The sequence below is a fragment of the Rhopalosiphum maidis genome, chromosome 1 (assembly GCF_003676215.2).
Source record: "Rhopalosiphum maidis isolate BTI-1 chromosome 1, ASM367621v3, whole genome shotgun sequence".
Taxonomy (NCBI): domain Eukaryota; kingdom Metazoa; phylum Arthropoda; class Insecta; order Hemiptera; family Aphididae; genus Rhopalosiphum; species Rhopalosiphum maidis.
Genome location: NC_040877.1, coordinates 5,828,487 through 5,848,160, shown reverse-complemented (window position 1 = coordinate 5,848,160; position 19,674 = coordinate 5,828,487). Strand labels below are relative to the sequence as shown.

At 27.1% G+C, this 19,674-nt stretch overlaps 4 protein-coding genes across 4 annotated transcripts in view; 2 read left to right on the top strand and 2 right to left on the bottom strand.

Annotated features, from left to right (window-relative positions):
• Positions 1 to 1,466, top strand: part of LOC113549659 — a 39,812-nt gene extending 38,346 nt beyond the window's left edge. The window contains exon 7 of the mRNA XM_026951057.1: positions 826 to 1,466. Within this exon, the coding sequence (XP_026806858.1) occupies positions 826 to 1,349 (524 nt within the window). The 3' untranslated portion in view covers positions 1,350 to 1,466. The remainder of the gene's footprint in view (positions 1 to 825) is intronic.
• A 716-nt stretch (positions 1,467 to 2,182) lies between these two features.
• Positions 2,183 to 15,109, bottom strand: LOC113555617 (paramyosin-like). The gene is made up of 10 exons (XM_026960082.1): positions 14,702 to 15,109; positions 14,505 to 14,622; positions 14,247 to 14,436; positions 14,099 to 14,184; positions 12,791 to 12,990; positions 12,583 to 12,721; positions 7,078 to 7,258; positions 6,125 to 6,292; positions 4,800 to 5,031; positions 2,183 to 3,663 (listed from the first exon to the last, which is right to left on the bottom strand). Exons 1-10 carry the CDS (start codon positions 14,774 to 14,776, stop codon positions 3,487 to 3,489), a joined length of 1,566 nt encoding a protein of 521 aa, XP_026815883.1. The 5' UTR covers positions 14,777 to 15,109; the 3' UTR covers positions 2,183 to 3,486.
• LOC113555609 (protein asteroid) lies at positions 8,732 to 12,107 on the top strand. Its single transcript, XM_026960070.1, has 2 exons — positions 8,732 to 9,048; positions 9,809 to 12,107. The coding sequence occupies exon 2, from the start codon at positions 10,100 to 10,102 to the stop codon at positions 12,017 to 12,019; it is 1,920 nt and encodes a 639-aa protein (XP_026815871.1). The 5' UTR covers positions 8,732 to 9,048; positions 9,809 to 10,099; the 3' UTR covers positions 12,020 to 12,107.
• A 2,212-nt stretch (positions 15,110 to 17,321) lies between the features above and the next one.
• On the bottom strand, positions 17,322 to 18,264 carry LOC113548913 (small nuclear ribonucleoprotein Sm D2-like). Its single transcript, XM_026950015.1, has 3 exons — positions 18,103 to 18,264; positions 17,706 to 17,964; positions 17,322 to 17,551 (listed from the first exon to the last, which is right to left on the bottom strand). Coding segments are annotated over exons 1-3 (378 nt in total). The 5' UTR covers positions 18,105 to 18,264; the 3' UTR covers positions 17,322 to 17,434.
• Positions 18,265 to 19,674: the final 1,410 nt, after the last annotated feature.

Here is a 19,674-nt window from a genome sequence, read left to right as displayed (position 1 = left end):
CAAGAATCTAGGGAACTGATTTTATTCTAACGATTTCTTTAAAAAATACTCTTTGTAGACTTGTACAATATTATTATATTTATCAATAATCTACAGTTAAAATATTCAAGGCAATTCGTACCTAAATGTTCCAAATAGGTGGGTCCGTTTTGATTCTAGAGTATTATTAAATAAATCGATAGTATATTTTTAAAGCATATTAACGATAACATTGTAAACATACGGCGTTATAGATAGACTACTATTTGTACGCCACTGTTGTCTGATCATTTTTCAAATACCATAACAATTAAAACCTATTTTACCCCGGTCCCATTATCGAATAAAAATACAATTATTATTATACTCGTCGTATACTACGTAAAATTATATATTGTACTGTTGTATCCGGATATGTTGTCTCCGTCTTACTACCGCATAATATACTAAAACTTACGTTTAATAGTTCCAATTTCGTGTAGTTGACTTAAATATTAGAGTCAAATTAACTACTATTAAACTTAAAGGTAAATTTGTAAAAGTATTAAAATTTAAAAATTCTCATAACTTGCTTTAAAATAAAAACATTGTAAAAAAATTTAAAAACCTATGCGAGAACACAGATAATTTTCTTACTTTAAGTCTTATAATAGGTGAATTCATTCTAATATCAAATCTAATAAAACAGACTTATTGGAACTGCTGAACGCAAATTGTCCCCATGTTGTCCATATTATGATGTAAGACAGGGATAACATAGTATTCGGGTCCTCTTATCGTCTATCTCGCACCTTACAATAATATTATCTTGCTTATGTGTTTTGTACGGACGGTGACGACGTGCAGTAGGAGAAATACCGGAATCGCGACAGCTGCACCAGTCCGTGTTCGGAGCCAAGAGCAGGCGGGCGGCGAGCCGCGAAGAGCTGTCGTCGCGCAACGACGCGTTCGGCGGTGGCGGCGCTCAGAAGCGCACACTGTCCCGGTCAGTGTCGGTGCTAGCGCCGTGGGCCCCGCGGCACGGTGAGGGCCGGACCGTAGACTACGACGAGCGCGGCCGGCCCCCCAGGGCGCCGTCGTCGACCAGACACGGGCCAGTCAAAGCGACCAAAAGCGACCCGGAAGAATCAGCGGTTGCGGGCGCGGGCAGGTCCACGTCGGCTGCGCGGACTAAGAACCGAACGCCGAACCGGGCCAGTTCGGGCGAGGAGTCGTCGCTGCTCGATGAGGTGATCATCCGGACCACCAGCCGTACCGGCAAGCTCATCAAGGACGACCGTTCCACGTCCCGGCAGATCGGCCGGTCCATGTCGTCGGCGAACAGGTCAGCAGCAGGTGGCACGTTGACGCGGGTCAAAACGAAATCGTAATGAACAACAATCGGAGTTCGACAATTACGACAACAACAAAAATAATAATTAATAACAATACAAATAATAATATTCATAATAATAATAATAATAATAATAATAATAATTTTTTAGCAATAATAAAATAATAATAATAATGATAATAATAAAATAATAATATAATGATGATGATTGTATAATAACGCATACAAATAATAAGTAATAGTATATACAAATTTTTATATATTATTACAAATAACTGTTTTGTCGCCGATAAAAAACAAAGAAAAAAGGTCATACCGATAATTAATTACCTACCTAACAAGTTCGGCGACGGTGCACCACCGGCTGGTGAAATTAAAAATATTTTTGATTTTCCGGTGTCGCGAGCGGTATGGGAGCACGACTATTATAGTTTTCATTGGATTAATATTACAATAATATTATGTTGTGATTGTTTTGACTTTAACACGACTCTTCAATAACTATCATTAGGTACCAGCTACATGCGTATAATAATCGTATTCGTTATAAATGTTATAATATTATATCGATGGTTATATGGCAAAAAAGTCTAATGTAGTAAAACGTTTTTCAAGGAGCCAAAAACACTATTGTTAAGCAATAACTTATTTAATTAGTAAGTGGAATTATTTTTCGTAAAATAGCTTGTATGTAGAATACATTTTTGATTATGACGAATGACGTGCATTTGAATACGCTTGTATAATAATTTTGGTGCAAGCCCTATTTTTTTTAAATATGCACTTATCTATTATTATATTTTAAAATTATAACTGTTATTACTTATGACATGTATATTATATAATTATACATTATTAATTCATAAAATTACAGAAAAATATATAAATAACTTTTTGAAAAAAAAAATTTATTATATAAATCATTATTGAAACATGACAAAAATAAAATACAGTAATATTATCATTTTCGCGGTTTTTATTTCCAAAACATAAAAAGCAACATAGATAGTTGTAAACTTTTTCTAAACCACTCATAAATAAATGTATGTGACAATTGCATTTCATCCCTACTCTAAATTTGTTTCACTCCTTAAATAAGCTGTCACTTGTCATACCCTCCTCTTTCAAAAATCGTTTATTACCAATATTTTTTTTAGACCAATTTTTAAAACAAACAAGTATTAAGTGCTTTTTAAACCGCAAACTTAAAATTTAAATTGTTTTCAAAATAATCATGGCAGCTATTTTCATACTTAACTACGCATTAGAAGAAATACATTTTTCTTCGTCCTATGATAAAAACTATTTCACGTGTTCCCTAAGTATTACTTAAAGCTTAGACCATTTTGCCGTGTACCATCGATATTGCGTGTGATCGATCATATGTATTAGCATCTCAATAGTTATAGGTACCGAATATTCTTTTTAGATCATTTGATACCTATGCATAATATTATTATAATACTACTACGCAAGATATTATGACATAGCATGACTTTACTGGCTAGCTAGCACGATACGCCGGGTGTGCATCGAGGAACTGACATAATATTCAAATGTATTTTTTCTTTGTAAAATTGTCAGATCTCTGTGATACACTCTGTATACATTAATGTCGTATGCTATGTCAATATGACATCATTATTCTTCCTAGTCAAATAACCCTGTAAAATTTAATAAAAGAATTTATATAATAATAATGAATTATATTTACTATTTTTATTTTTATTTTTATTAATGTAAATACTTTTAATTATCATATAGATATGTTGTACATATAATAATAAATACCAATAGTATAACCAAATTGTTATCATATCCGTTTTCTCATGAATATTTTCTGAAAATCCTACAACTACATAACGAAATTTTTATAATAATAATAGTTATAGTGATAATAATACACATAACATATTTTTTGATACTTAAAATACATATTTCATACGAACACACTTTAATTCTTTGAGGTTAAGTTACATTTTTTTTTTTTGATTAAAAGTCTTTATAAAGCTATATATATATATATTATATATATATGTATGTATATAGATATTATTTTAGTTATTATTTGGCTTTCTCCATATTATTACAACCTCTATTCATACCCTTCTTAATATGTACTGACTAAGACTACGGCACCACGACGAAGACCAAGCGGCGCATGGGCACCATTGCTATCTTTCCAGGTTCGCATCCATCGAGTCTATAACGCTTTGCTTCTGTAGAAGGGCGTTGTTTAGTGCATTGATCTCGTTTTCGTACGTCTTCTTCATTCTTTCCAGCTCGGCAGATTGTTCGTACAGGCGGCCGCTCAAACGGTTAACTTCTTGATGGGCACCTTGTTCAACGCACTGTAACTCATTATAATATATACGTCTTAATTAACACAAGTATGATGGATAAAGTAGGCTTAACATTAAAGCCATTAAATGTCCAATAAACACAAAAAAAAATACTTTAATAATTTCTTCAAAATCTTATGTCACGATATACCTACCACACAACTAAAGATTATGGTAATTAAGATATGGTCTGTAGTCTATTTTTTAACACTATTATAATAATTATTATAACCATTATTATTAATTAAAGCTCGGCATTAATAATAAAATAAAAACTACTAAAGTAAAATCAAGAGAAACTTTTTTTTAATTTAGTCAAAATAAGAAGTCTATATTAAATTATAAAATACTTAATTTATTTCAACTATTTAATTACATATTCTGTAAAGGTAAATACATTTTCGTTTTATATATATATATTCTATATGAATATATATATTTTGTATACAATTTATGGTTTAAAGTTAGATATAAAGACATATCGATCATTTTTCAGCAAAAACACGCGGTCACTCCTTAGTTAAAATATATTCTTTTTACGGGTTAAATGTCTAAATCTAGTAAAAGATTTTATTTTTAAAAAGCTCAACATATACACCTATTGAGTTTATTGTTGTATGGGTCCTGTATAAGTTTGACTATCTATATAATAATAATTTGTGTATTGATTAAAAACATTAAATGGTTGATTTGTGTGTATTAAAACCGGGAAAAGAAATATATTTTATTATCGATAAATGATAATAGTACATTTTGATTCATTATATCGTCTTATTTTAATCATTGCCCACCGGCCTCAGTTTATATATTTATTATGTAGTTATGTACTATTAACGCTATTACACGTCATGTTATATATATTAGGGTAAAAATGTAAAATACTGTCCGGAGGCGAGTTTGAGTCACAAAATACAATTGAAAAGGTTTAACGTGCAATAAACGGTTATACGAACAAAGTATATCTACAGGACATGGGTTGATCCTAGTCGAAAATTTACCAACGTATTATTGGTATTACCTATACAGGTAGATACTGTATTATTATTTATGACATTAAATATTGCATACAAATCAATATCAAATGATATTCTTTTAACATTAAAGTGACGAATATAATATAGTTGAGGCACATACAACATACATACCTTTAGGTGTTCGGTGAGGGCCTTCACCCGGGCGCTTATAGAGGCGCTTAATACGGCAGCCGAGGCGTCGTTCCGACCGTCGCCGGCCGCACGGCGCAAAAGTGCCTCCTGTTCGTTAATGGTTTCGCGCAAGAACACCATGGCATCTGCCAATTGTTTCTTGTTAGTGTTCTTTTCTGACTCACAATCGAACAAATGTTTCTCCAACGCGTCACATTTCGCTTTCAGCTGCCTGCAAACGATAAACGAAATGTGTATTAATAAAGATAATATAATATGATATAAATATAATTATCTATATTATAATATAATAATATAAGTTTTCCAGACACAGACTAAGGACCACAGTCGCATTTGTACTATTTATCAATAAGGAAACAACATATATTTTATGTATATAACTATTAATACTATAAGGATATATATGAAAGATACCATCATGTAGTAAACGCTTCTTTTGCACCCATGTTAACGAGGTCTTGAAGTCGTATTAGTTATTAGTATATGCTATAGGCACGTTATAGATAGATTCTAAATATCAAAATACCCGATAACTGTAATATGTATAAATATCCCATGATAAAATATCAAAACTTAAAAATCCAAAAAATAAAATTAATTAAAACATCCCTTCTTGTTTCCTTTACACATAATATATAATATTATATAAATAATATTAAGCGTATATTTTTTCTAAAACTTGAAATTACTCGAAAAAAATGGTGAAGCGCATTTTTTTTCGATCGATCGATATAAATATTAGATAAAAATATATGTAAACCACGAATAACACAAGTAATATATAGTTTATGTACATAAAGCGTAAACACGTTAAACATTGGATATCAGGTGACCCCCGGGGCACGTATTTATAGAGTAAATGTCAAGAGAACAAGGCACGTTCAGGCGTTCAGCATGCAAGATGTAAATTTTTCAGAAGTTGAAATCATGTTCTTATTATACCATGTTTTTTTATTAAACATTTATACATATACATCAAACGTATTATAATATTAAATGACCATATTATATAAATATATAGAAATATGAATACCTATAAAAAAACATTGTTCAACTTTTGACAAAGAGCAGACGTTTTAAAATGGAATGTTCGCAATCTACATAAACCATGTTAAAATTTTCTTGTACGATAATATTAAATTAAATTCGCACATAATACATAAATTGATTCCCTCAAAATCGTTTACTAAGATTCTGTAGTTGCATACTTATGCATCGACATCGACACGGGTTATTGCACCATTATGTGTAAATAAATATAATATATTAATATAAGCACACAATGATTATAAATTGGTTCTCACGAGCACTGTAAATCCAAAGCTTTGTTGATGGACCGCTGTTGATTTAATTCGGTAGTCAAAGTAACGATTCTGATGTCGAGTGTAGGCCTTTCCTCTTCAAATGTTATCAACCTTCGCATCAACGTATCGCGTTCGTCATCGTACCGACACTTGAGTTCTTCAAAAAGTCTACAATTGTTAAGACATTTTATATTTATAAGTTTATAACTTACATATAAACAATCAGTAGTCAGTAAATATTGGGAATGGAACTAATCGACATGACTAATTTGGCGCTGTAGTTTCAGTGCGCCTTATTATTTAGTTATCGGATATTTTATTTTCTTATCAATTACAATTATCAAGATATATCGAATACTCTGATGGATCATAAATTCTTAATCGGTGATACATGGACGCCTTGTATAGTTAAAATTAAATTTATCAAATATTATGTATTTATACATAAAAATAACTTATACGGAAATTGCACAACCACAATTTGTTGGTAGTTTGGACATTTCATTATTTGAACTTTTAATGAACACAACACTTCAAATACCAATTATAAAATAGCAATTTGTGTCTCGTGAAGATCTATCGGATTATACATCGACCAACTATTTTATCTATTATTAATTTATTTTAATTACTTTACTTTTTTTTCTGTTTAAAGTTTTAAACCGAAAATGCCGCGGAAACTGCTTTCGCATTACTTCTCCTGCTTTACCTAGAATCTAAAGTAGGTATTCGATATTTTTTTGATAATAGTAATGGTTAATAAAATAGAATATCCGATAACTATAAATAATAAGCTGCACTAAAACGATCGCGCCGATTTGTCCTATAGATCTGTAAATACGCTGGTTTATATTTCAACTATTTGTATAGTATATAAACCTTATAATATACATACATTATTATAAAAAAATATAAGATCATATAAGATAAAATAATCATATATTCATATATACCTTCGACACTCGTTCACGGCAGACGTGTGTACAGCAATTGGAATTTTATTATCATCTTCGGTTTTCATACGATTCAAGTCTCCAGCTAATGAGGACACGCGACCTTGCAAATGAAGAAGCTCTATACGGGCATTCTCATATTTCTCAGCTAAATGATCTCGTTCACCATTCAACTCAGTAACTAAAATATAAAATAAAAGATTTAAGAATAGTCTTTTACAATTTGCAACGGGTTTTAAATAATATTTGTATTATTAGACCAAATTTATTTTATCCACTCCCGTTTCAAGATCATACATTATAATAATAGTAACTATTACTATCCATATACTCCAATTTCGTCAGTAGCGCAAAGTGTATATTCTAAATTTTATAATTTGAACGAAGCGATTAGTTTTAGAACGATTAGTTAAATTGTTTGTAAGTGTCTATCATATACGTTTTGAAGTAGAATACATGAATCGATCTTCAAATTTGAAAGTGGTTTCTGGTTTAAGAAATGACTAAACTCAAACAATTTTGCCAAATACTTATAATTATACATGATCGTACGAATATATTCATAATTCACAGATCTTTTAAATTTTTAATACCTATATTCAGTAAAACAAAAACAAAATTAGGAAAAACTATAGAATTTTTATTTAATTTTTTTTTGTAACTCAAAAACAAATAGTTTACTTATATGAAATATTCATAAAATTATCAAATATTTATAACAACATTTTCTAAACATCATATAATTTTGTCTCTTAAATTTGCTATATTATAGATATTGATATTTACAATTGATGTACGAATACAATTTTTGATTTTCAGTAAAAAGACTTGAAAATTTAATAGGTACAAGGCGCTTTATAAATTACATTGATTTCAACTGATGTAAAATATCGAAAATACATAATCATAATTTTTTTATAAGCTTTTAACGCTCTATAATAATTACAAAATCGTAAAAAATTGCTAATTATTTTGCATTTAAAAAAATATAAATAATTTTTTATTTTAACATCACACGAGGTTATTTAATAAAATTATGAATGATTTCTCATACACTTTTTTTATTAGAAATATAAAAGTTTAGTGTAGCCACATGGAATATATTAATCGATAACTTTGAAAATTATAGAAACAGAATACCTTAACACAAACACTAATAAAAATCACTAATTAAACAATTAAAAGCCACAGCAATCAATCGTTAATCACAAATAGTAACAATCAGTATATATTGGATAATTATATGTCAAATATCAAATTTTATAAAATACCAACATAAATTAATTTTTATTCACAAATAGTTATATACTATAATATATACTATATATATATATATATATATATATATATTTCATACTCTATCTATGAAATATTCAAATCACTGACATTTAAAATTAAGTCACGACAGTTCATTGGTTAAAAATAATTATAAACATGGCTTGTAACCTTTAAAAGTCTTTAAAAAATAAAAAAGGTTAAAACACAAACAATATATTTCACATATTCAAACAATATAATTCCACATCATTTCCTTACAGTGTGTAGCGGGCCAAGTGAGTATAAGCACTATAAGTAACCGTGATGTTAATTTGTTGTAGAAGTGAAATAATTTAACGATGAAAATATTTCAATTTATTTTTAATTGAAAAATAAACCAAGTTCAAATGTCTGATTTCTAACATAGGCTGACGTAAAGATGTTTGCTCTAGCTCTGGTAAATCATGTCTACCAGAGTCCTATCTTATAAAATCATATTATAAGACTATAAGAGTCCTAACCAATAGTCTTATCCTAGTAAGTATTTGAACACAGCATAAATATTAAATACATGTATTGTATTATTATATGGATTATCATAGCAAGTACTACGTAGAAAGTCATACTAGCCACTAAGTCTTAATATACACAGTCATGGTTTCAACACGATTCTTCAATCTATCATCGCCATTCAAAAACTATATTTGAACAGTTGTAAGTAAAACGCATAATGCAACACTAAATGCTTAAAGAAAACCACTAATTTTTTTCTTATTAGTGATTTGTACTCATTTCTATTCTGTATTACTGATTATAACGTTGTTTTCAATTTATTTAAAAATATATTCCAATTAGATTTTACAATCCAATAACATTTAAATGGGAATTCGTAATTTCATTACCACCAAAATAAAGATATGTAATTTGCACCACTCCAAATAGTCGAAAGTAGTATGTTCTTCCGCCACTTAGGGTTAGTTGACGCTCGCTACTTATATTTCTCGTATTTTCGATGTACTAATCATCGTTTATACAATTTTTCCTTTATACTGCTGATAAAAAAGATACGAAAAACCGCGGTATTAAAAATAATACAATTTATACTGTAGTATTTAAAAATAATAATAATAATAACTCAATAAATACAAAATATAAAATATATACCGATATGGCGATATATTATACTTTTGAATTGTTTGTGTTATTATTATTATTATTATTATTTTTAATACCGCGGTTTTTCGTACCTTTTTTATCTGCAGTCACAGATATATAATACATATATATAACTCTGTCTGCAGTATAAAAGATGATAAGCATATTGAAAAAATGAAAAATATAAGTGATGGGAGAATATGCAAGTTGACGGGCGTTAACTAAACCAGTACTCTAAATAGTATGCAATATTTTGGATAAAAGCATATTTTTATCCAAAAATATTTAAACCTAAGGTGGCTTGTTTACATTTTTTCAGAAACCCATTGGCCACCAAGATGTTAGTATCGAATGCAGCGGAGTGTTGATATGATGTTATAATCGTTATCAGATAAGTCAATAACATAAAAATAATTTATACTTTTTATTGTTTTGTATTTGGTTTGGACGTTTGGTACTGTACTTTGGTAGATCGGTATTCAGTTGACAGTTGTTGTTTCTTCACTATTTTGAATTTACATTTCACAGCTTACACTTTTACAGCTATTCATTTGTTTATTTTAAAGTTTACCTACTTAAAATTGTGATTGATCCTGGTTGTTCTGTTAACATGGGTATTCCAGGTCTGACATCATTTATAAATCGTAATTCAACGCAATATTTTGAAAATCTACAACTCAAAGACACTTTGGTTATAATAGATGGTTATGCTTTAACAAATTTTCTATACAGATTACATGAAAATCAAACAAGTGCTTTTGGCGGAGATTATGATGTTATAGCAAAGGTATATATAGATTTTATTAAGTTGTTAACAAGATGCAATGTAATACCAATTTTTGTATTTGACGGTGCGTACGAACAGCGTAAAATGGAAACAATCATGAGTCGTATGAGCCAAAGAATACAATCATATGGCCAACCTATTAAATCTGCTGAATGTATGCCTATGTTTGGTAGTGATATCATATTTGATATTCTTAATGACATGGATATACCACACATAAATTGTGATTTTGAAGCTGATGCAGAAATTGTTGCATTGGCAAAGTTATTAAATTGTCCTGTTATAAGTCGGGACTCTGATTTTTTTATAAATACAGTACCATATATACCATTGGACAAGATTATCTTTGATTTAAATTCTAATGTAAATATAATAAATTGTCAAGTATATAAAGTTGAAAAATTACTGAATGAATTTGGTGGATTAAATGTTGATTATTTACCTTTAGTGGCTGCGTTATTAGGTAATGATTACATAAGACAAGATACATTTTGTTCGCTTTTACGATTAAACCCAGGCTGTTTCAACTGTGGATTAAAACTTAAAAGAATCACAGAATGGCTTAGAAAACAACAAGATATAAAATCAGCTATATCAAATATGACTTATAACTTATCTCGTAACAGTAACTACATCAAAGATCAAATAAATAACATTATAAAAGACTATAAAAATATAAATAGCAAATACTTATCATTCATTCTTCAATACAAAAGGATGAGCACATATCAAAACCAGTTAAAACATTTACAATCAAGTGAAAAAAGTATACTACCTCCTTGGCTAGAATATCACTATCGTAGGGGTACTGTAAATGCTGAAGTTATGACAATTATAACATTAAAAAAAATATTTTTTAAAGTACAAATTGAAGATTATGAAAAATTTCCTTATTATGAGATATCCTTCAAAATTGTAGAAAAAATAATTGGATTATTATTTGGAAAAGGTGATTCAATTCCTAGTTTAGGAAGAAAAAATGGACTTAATATAGGTCAATACAAAATAAAACGATATATAACTAACCCTTATGTACCATTAGCTGATTTAAATAAAAGTGAATTAAATTACCGCAAAAATATAATTTTAAATTTAGTTGGTATAAAAAAAATAGACAGTATTCCAAAAGAATGGGAGCTATTTGTTTTGATTTTAATTTACTGGGCAGTACATTCCAATAATATAAAATCCAAACAAATGCATGCCTTAATTGTATGTGCAATAACATTTAATGTTGTCAAAAAAAATGAAATTGATCCAAAAAATAAAAATACTAAAGATATTGAAGACAAAAGTGGCATAAGAGAAAATATCGCTAAAGTGAATAAAGAAGATTGTATTAAAGCTATGAGTCTGTTATCAAATTATTTTCAAATTGGCCAATATAATAACAAACATTTATATTATAAAATTATTCACTCATTTGCACAATTCCAAAGTTGTGTTTATTTTTTTATGATACTCAACTCATTACTGGATTTCCCATTTGAACAATGTCGAATTGAAAATTTTTATAAAGGATCATTTTTGTATAATTTGTGTGTACACATGGAAAATTGTAATCCAGAAATATTTGTGTCACATAAACTGTTTGAAAAAATAGATTCATTAAATAATGTTTACAAATCAATAATTAACCTTATAAATGTACTATTGCCAGTTCCGAAAAAAAGAGCAACTGTAACGCATAGTACTAGTAAATGTTCAAAACCAAAAGGCAAAACAGAAAAAAAACTTAAATAACTTTGAATAAAATATTTTATAATTATAAATTAAATAATAGTACCTATGTAAAGAACCTATCTAGTATATTATGTACTATGATTTTAGATTTTATAAGACTTTTAATTTATACTCTATGTTATTATTACTTCTGTATATTACATTTTAATTAAAAAAGTTTGTTAAATAGTAAGCTCATAATTGTGATTAATTTAACAGTATAAATAAAATTAATTTTATATAATATACTATGTGTTTAGTTAGTATAATATACCTATACAAATGAATTAGGTTATTTAAATCTCCCTTTTTGTTAGTTTAAAATGCAAAATAGTTAGTTTACTGAGTAAAACTAATAAAAGTTAGTGTACAGAATTTAAAAATGAAAGCACCCCATTTTATGAAAGAAAGTACAAATTGTTTTTGTTGGTCAATGCACATCTCCCACTATTTTATAATCTATGTGGCTAGGCGCTAGCTACTGGACGGTAAAGAGTAGGAGAAATGATATTAATGGCGGTGGCAGATGTATGTGCGACTCGTGTACCTTCTCTCATAAAACAGTTTATACAAACTAATTTTACCTCTCGATTGATATGAACGAAGTAAATCTTGTAACTTTGCTTGATGTAATTTGGCTTGCCTGACCAATAACTCGTTATGCTCTTTTAACATAGCTACTTCAGACTCTACTGATTTCCATTCTCCATATGTTACTTCAACCTTCAAATTATCAAGTTAAAATAAAAATGATAGACTATATTTATTAACATTAATTTATTTAATTAGTACTTTTTCATTTGCTTCTTCAAGCTGTTGATAAAGATTTTCATTTTCTGCAGCAATTTCTCTACTCCTAGAAGAAAATCGAGCAAGTTCATTTTTGTAGCTTTCAATAGTAACATCTTTTTCTTCTAAAGATGTTTGGTATGCTTCTAACAATGGTGATACTGCATTAATATCTTCTCTGCGCCAATTAATATTTTTTGGATCTAAACCAATCAATAAGAAAAATTTTAGTTAGCAACAATATTTTACTGTAAAAGCAATGTTAACTTAAAAGTAAAAAAAACGATGTAAATTTCCAACTTAAAGAAAGTGAATAAATTGTACAGAAGTCCTCTATCATATTATATTTATACAAATATTACATTTTATCTTTTTTCCAAAACATAAATGAACAAAATTAAAACTTATGTGGCATCCAATTTTAATAATTTTATAATAATAGAAAATTAAACTATTTTATGAGGTAGAATGGCTAAATAAATGTAAAATATAATAATAGATATATATTATTTATATTTTTTAATAACTAAATTTTTATTATTATGTATTCTATATTCTTGATATTTTTTTTATTCAAAATATGAAAAAATATTATATGTACAAAATATACAATGCGTACAATAATTAAATATGATGAAGGAAAGAATCAGGAACATAAGTGAAGAAATGGCCCTGTAGTAAACACTTCAGTAAACTTGGTAGAATACCAAGTATATTTATATACTTTTTTCAAATTTAAATTGAATGGACATAAACTGCAAAGTCAATAAAACTACACTTTTTAAAATAATAAAATATACAATTTGCTAATTCCTATATTGTTTTCAGTCCCCCAAAGAACAATTCAAATTATTGCCCATGAAAGTCTCTAACATTATCTCAGAAAACTATTTGAAATAATTTAACACTTAAATTTTTTTAGAAAAACAATCTTTTGTTCTAAATTTTACTAACATCTCGCCTAATTATATAATTAATTAGCATAATAAAATGTTACTTTAATAACAAAATACTCTGTTTTAAATGATTAAATACAAATGTCACTTATATGCCTATTTTTTTAAGTTTTTATCTAATGCCTATCTAAATTCTAGTTTCATCATAACTAAATGATTAAACTTTGTATAATGTATCTACACAGAAACCAGCATTATTATTTATTTAAAAATTATAATGTTTACATTATAAGTATATATAGATTTAAGAGTTTTGTAAAAATATTTACCTATCTAAATTTATATGATTTAAATAATAAAATATATCCAAAATAATAAATATTGTTATGTGCAATGATTTAATATAACACTGTACCTTGTACTCTCATGTAACCCCCAGATTCAGGAAATTGATCTTTTGATAGTAGTTTATCTTGACATTTTTCCAATTCTCTATTCAACCTTAAAAATAAATATATTTTTAATATTTGTTTACAAATTAAAATATTCATTTTTAAGCATACCTGTAAGTTAGATTTTTTAATACAAAAACATCTTGTTTCAGTTCTTTGTTTTTATCAATTAATCGATTTACTTCACTTTGCCTATTCATAGACTCAATGGCAGTACATTGTCTTTGTAATTCATCCCTTTTTTTCTCCAACTGTTTGAGGTGTAATGCCATTCTAGCAACATTTTCTGACATGTCTACATCTGTAATTAAAAAAAAAAAAGTAAGTAAATAATCGTCTGTAACTACAATAATTAAACTCCATCCATACTATTTCTTAAGCGATCTAAAGGTGATATACTTTCTCCCATATTAGGCTCTCTTCTTGACATTCTCTCCATAGCTGGCACAATACATCTCTCAGCTACTACATCAACCACATAGGGTACCTTCAAAATATTAACATGTTAAGTAATGGAAAAATAATATCCAGAGCATACCTAACAAATTAACTTGAACCATCATTACTTTATCTGAAGTAATCGAGCGTGTTCTGCGAGGTGGAATTGGAATTTGCCCATCTTGATTGTAATTACTTGCCATATTGTTTCAATAATGCGATTAGCCTATGTTAACAATTGTTGTCATTGGATTCTCGAGATTTAAAATACTATATAATATACATTTTATAACATTTGTGTTAAATAAATGAGTAGATGAGATTTCTTAAAAGAGTCTATGTTTAGTCTTTTTATTTTTTTTGATTACATATATATTTTATTATACGTAAAATTGCGATTTAAAATGTTTTGATGTACAAAATACTAAAATAGGAAGACTGAATAAATGAGAATTCATAGCGATTGAGTATTGACTTTTGTCCTCACTCCTCGTACCAAACTACCAAATTCGCGTTCTTGTACAATGTACATGTACAAAAAAAAATCGTTAATCTTATCAATATTAAAAGAAAACACTGATAATAAATAATAATTGATAGCGTAGCAGACCGCAGTCAATGACCAAAACATTGAATGTTTATTGTTTAGTGTTAACTGTTTACCATTCTGTCCATTTTAATAGTTTAAACTTTAAACTATTAGTAATACTACAGTCCACAATAGTCAATAACTTATAAAAAATGCATAAGTGGAAAATGAAACAGAACATCTTTAATATGTATTTTAATATTGTCAAGTACATAGATTCCCACTCATTGTTAACATTTTGTTTTTTATAATATGGTTTTGGCTTTTAACTAGGTATAATTGATTACCTTTATTTTAGGTACCTGTAGGTTTCTACCAGGTTTGATATCATTAAAATATTCGTAATTTCTAATTACTTCAAAATGCAATGTGAATTTATATATTTATACATAAACGTATAAGTCGTATTACATAAATATATTACCAAGCATACTCACCCTTTCTTTTTATTCAATAATGTACATAACACTTTTTAAATAGTACAAAAAATGTCAATAATTTGAAAACATGGTCCTTTAAATTAAAAATTCTAATAATCAGAAATTGAATTAATTCATTATTATGAAAAAATAAGTGAGGAGCGATTCAGTGGCGTATATAGAGGGGTGTAAGAGGTTCAACCCCCTCCGCGTCACTGAAATGAATTCCTGTAAATGTCACTTCGGAGCGTGTTAGATAAATTATTTTTACATATATTGCAAAATTTGAATTTTAAACTATTTACAATAATATATTCATATTTTGTATAATTGTACATAATGATGTAAAATATAGTAGGTATACAAAATAAACTAAAACTATATAGTGTATACATACCAAAATCTTTAACATACGCTATATAGTATACTGCATAACTTGGGCTTTGTACATTTTTGGAAAATAAACTATTTACCTAACTTTAAAGTTGAGCATTAAGAGTAAAAATTTTAATAAAATGAAAACCAAGGATCCCTTGATTTATTGAATGAGTGATTCCATTAAGTATTTTTTGCTTACTCTGGCGACTGACAATATAACCATCTTTTGATTTGTTATCCAGAGACACCTCAGTTAAGCAAGTATAAAAACTTATTATTACGTTTTTTTTTTAGCTCCTAGTAACCTGACAGAATTTATAACTAGTTAAACATACAAAAAATTTGACCTAGTATAATGAATAGAGATATTAAGAGATATAAAAAAACAGATCAAAAAGAAAATATATCAAATAAACCAACTAAGTCTGTGTCAATAATGATTAAACAGATATTGAAATATAAACTTGTTAAAATTAATATTTTAAGCTTAATTTATAAATTGTAAAAAGTATTCAAGGAGTTAGAAAAATATTTCAAATATAACTGAATATTTAACAACAACAAAATGTATAATAGTTTAAAATAATTTTAATAGTTGCCTAAATAATTGATAACTTAGCTTTGAAGTAAATCAACATTCATTATACTACAATGGAACCTTCATTTAACACTTTTTAAGATTATTTTAAAAAAATTTTTGCTAAAAATAAATAATATTTTTTTTCATTTAAAAAATTAATTTTGTATATAAAATATTTACAAATGATAAATAACTTTAATAAATTAATTCAAATAAAAAGACATATAAACTATATTAAATATGTAAATTATACATTTTTTAAACAAAAAATATTAAAATTTAACAAAGATCCTCTCTGCAGTTTTGGCCACATATATTTTCTTAGTGTCTAATTGACGAATGTATACTTTATAAATATGTATTAATACAATAATTTTTAATTTTGTTGTAATAAAATAATGCAAAATTAATTTAATTGAATTTTTTTTTAATAAAAAAAAAAACAATTATAAATTAAAATCCTTAGTTATATAGTTGTGTTAAATAGAGGTTTCACTATATTAAGTAATTTTATAATAAAATAGGCAGTATTCAACATACATTTGTATTAAAGCATTAAATATTGTTTTTAGTAATATCTGAATAATTTTAATCAAAATACCTACTAGTCAAGTTTAAGATATTGTTAACTAAATAACATGTATATTTATTTTCAATTTTAGTTTTAATTTATTTTTCAAAATATGATAATGAATAATGTAATAATTTAAGATGTCAAATTAAAAAATATTCAGCAGCATTTCAAAAAATATAAGTTATTATGATTGACCATAACAAATAAGAAGTGTTTAATATAGATTTTTTAATTTATATTACAATAAGAAAAGTAATCAATATATACACTTTTTATGGAATTTTACTTAAATCTAATTCTTACAAAGTGAGAATATATATTTCAAGGAGCCGCTGGTTGTTGACGAACAGCTTCTTTAGGGTTCTTGACAACTAAAATAACTGAATCACCACGTAAAAACATTTTAGAAATATACTTGTCTCGACTTACTGCCTTTGCCTAAAACAATTATCAGTATTTAATAATTAGTTTAAAATTGTAAAAAGTAATATATACCTAACATCAAATATTTATATTTTTCACACATTATTCAATACCTAAACGTGCAATATAAATATACTGTATTGTAGTATTTTCTAATGTTTTAATTTACCTTTTTCTTGCCCTTGCCAGTTTTAGGTAATTCAGTCCACATTTCTCGTACATTTTCTAATACCATATTACAATGTCGGTCAAAAGCTTTGATTCTAGCCAAAAGTTTTCTATTATTACGACAATTGATCAGCACCTGAGTATTGTTACGGACAGATTGAGTCAAGACAGACATAGGACCTGTAGTAAATTCTTCTTCTTCGCGTTTTGCTAACTCTTCAGGAGTCATTTCAGATTTTGGTTTATTTGCTACTGCAGCCCTACATGCATAATAATAATCAAGTCATAAGACATGAATAAATAATTTAAATGATTTAATCTAACAATTATAATAATATACTTAAATCTTATTTACAAATATATGCGTCTATGATCAATTTACATTATTATTTACTTACATTGTGTAGGATTTGTGTCACGGGAAAATGTTTAATAAATAGCTTGAATTTTAAAGAATGAATGTTTAAAAAAAATTAAATTTTTATATAGAAACAGAAGTAAAATAAAATTATATAGTTAGTAAACAATTTAAAAAACCGAAAATTGACAATCAAAATGTCGACAGATACCGTATAGTTTAGTAGAAGCTAACCTCAAATAATACTTGTGTATAGCTATATTGTATATACCATTAATAAATATGGTATAAACCACTGTGAAAATATTCAATTAAGGTATTAACCTCAACCATATTTATACTTAATGATTGTTCTGTGATAAAATCACGATAATATAATATCATCTACGGTTTAAGATATATATTTACATGAAGGCTAGGATACGTATTTAAATTTTTGACAAGTGGAGTAGTGGACAAACATTTTGCAGGGTAACCCCGTACCACACCACTCCACGAATCTAAACTTTAAATACTTATAACTCATAAACTACTCGCTCTAAATTCGATTTTTATGTAACAAAATACTCAGAAAATTATTCTACTTTGGAATATGAAATTAAAACTCTATGTTGTCATTCAAAAAAGTAAAAAACTTAGACAAATATAAGAATAAAAAATATTTAAAAAAATGATGTTTTAATAAAAACGTTGTTTTTTTAACGACTTGAACCTATGTAAAAAAATTTTTTTAAAAACATGAATACTTTTTAAAATAATGGTGGTTAGTAAATTAAATTTAATATTTTTGGATAATTTAATAACTCGTGAGAGTAGGTGACTTATTTGAATACAATATAAATATCTTCAAAATAATTGATTTTATTTTTAAAAATAATTTTCCATTTTCAATACTTCAAAATTAAGTAGTTATTTGTAGAACATAAAATTAATTAATCGGGAATCTACTTAGGTTTAGGTAAGTCAAGAATATCAAATCTATTTGATAATCTTGGGAAAATATAGACTGAAATAATGAAGTCAAAGACTACTGAAACATTAAATACCATTTTCAAGAATAACAAGTTAAATGATTTGGGAATAACAATAATTAATAAAAATTTTATGGCGAGTCATTTTTCAATTACAAAAAATAAAAAGTATTCTGAAAATTGGATATTACTATGCATTCTTTTCGTATTTGGTAAGTATTTTGTATTACTTAGTATAGTAATTTATTTCAATAATTTGTTCATTTTTAAACTATAATTTTTGTTTTTAATCAAATTTCCAAGTGCTTATGAGTTTTTAAGAAAACAAAATTTCTTCCATTACCATATTCTCAAACAGTAAGAAGATATGATGTTGTAAAATCAAAATTTGGGATTGATGAAAATTTTTTCAATTATTCAAAAAGAAAATATCTTTATTAAGTAATCAACAAAAACATGGATTGCTCTTGTTTGATGATATAATGCTATGCAAGAGTGACAGCGTTAATTTTAGTAGCCTGATATACTCTGGGTTAGAAAATGTAGGAAAAGTATTTTCACAAAACCAATCCTTATGCTTAAAAAACTTCATACGGTGCATAATATAGCAGTTTACGTAAAGTTAAATAAATGAATTTACC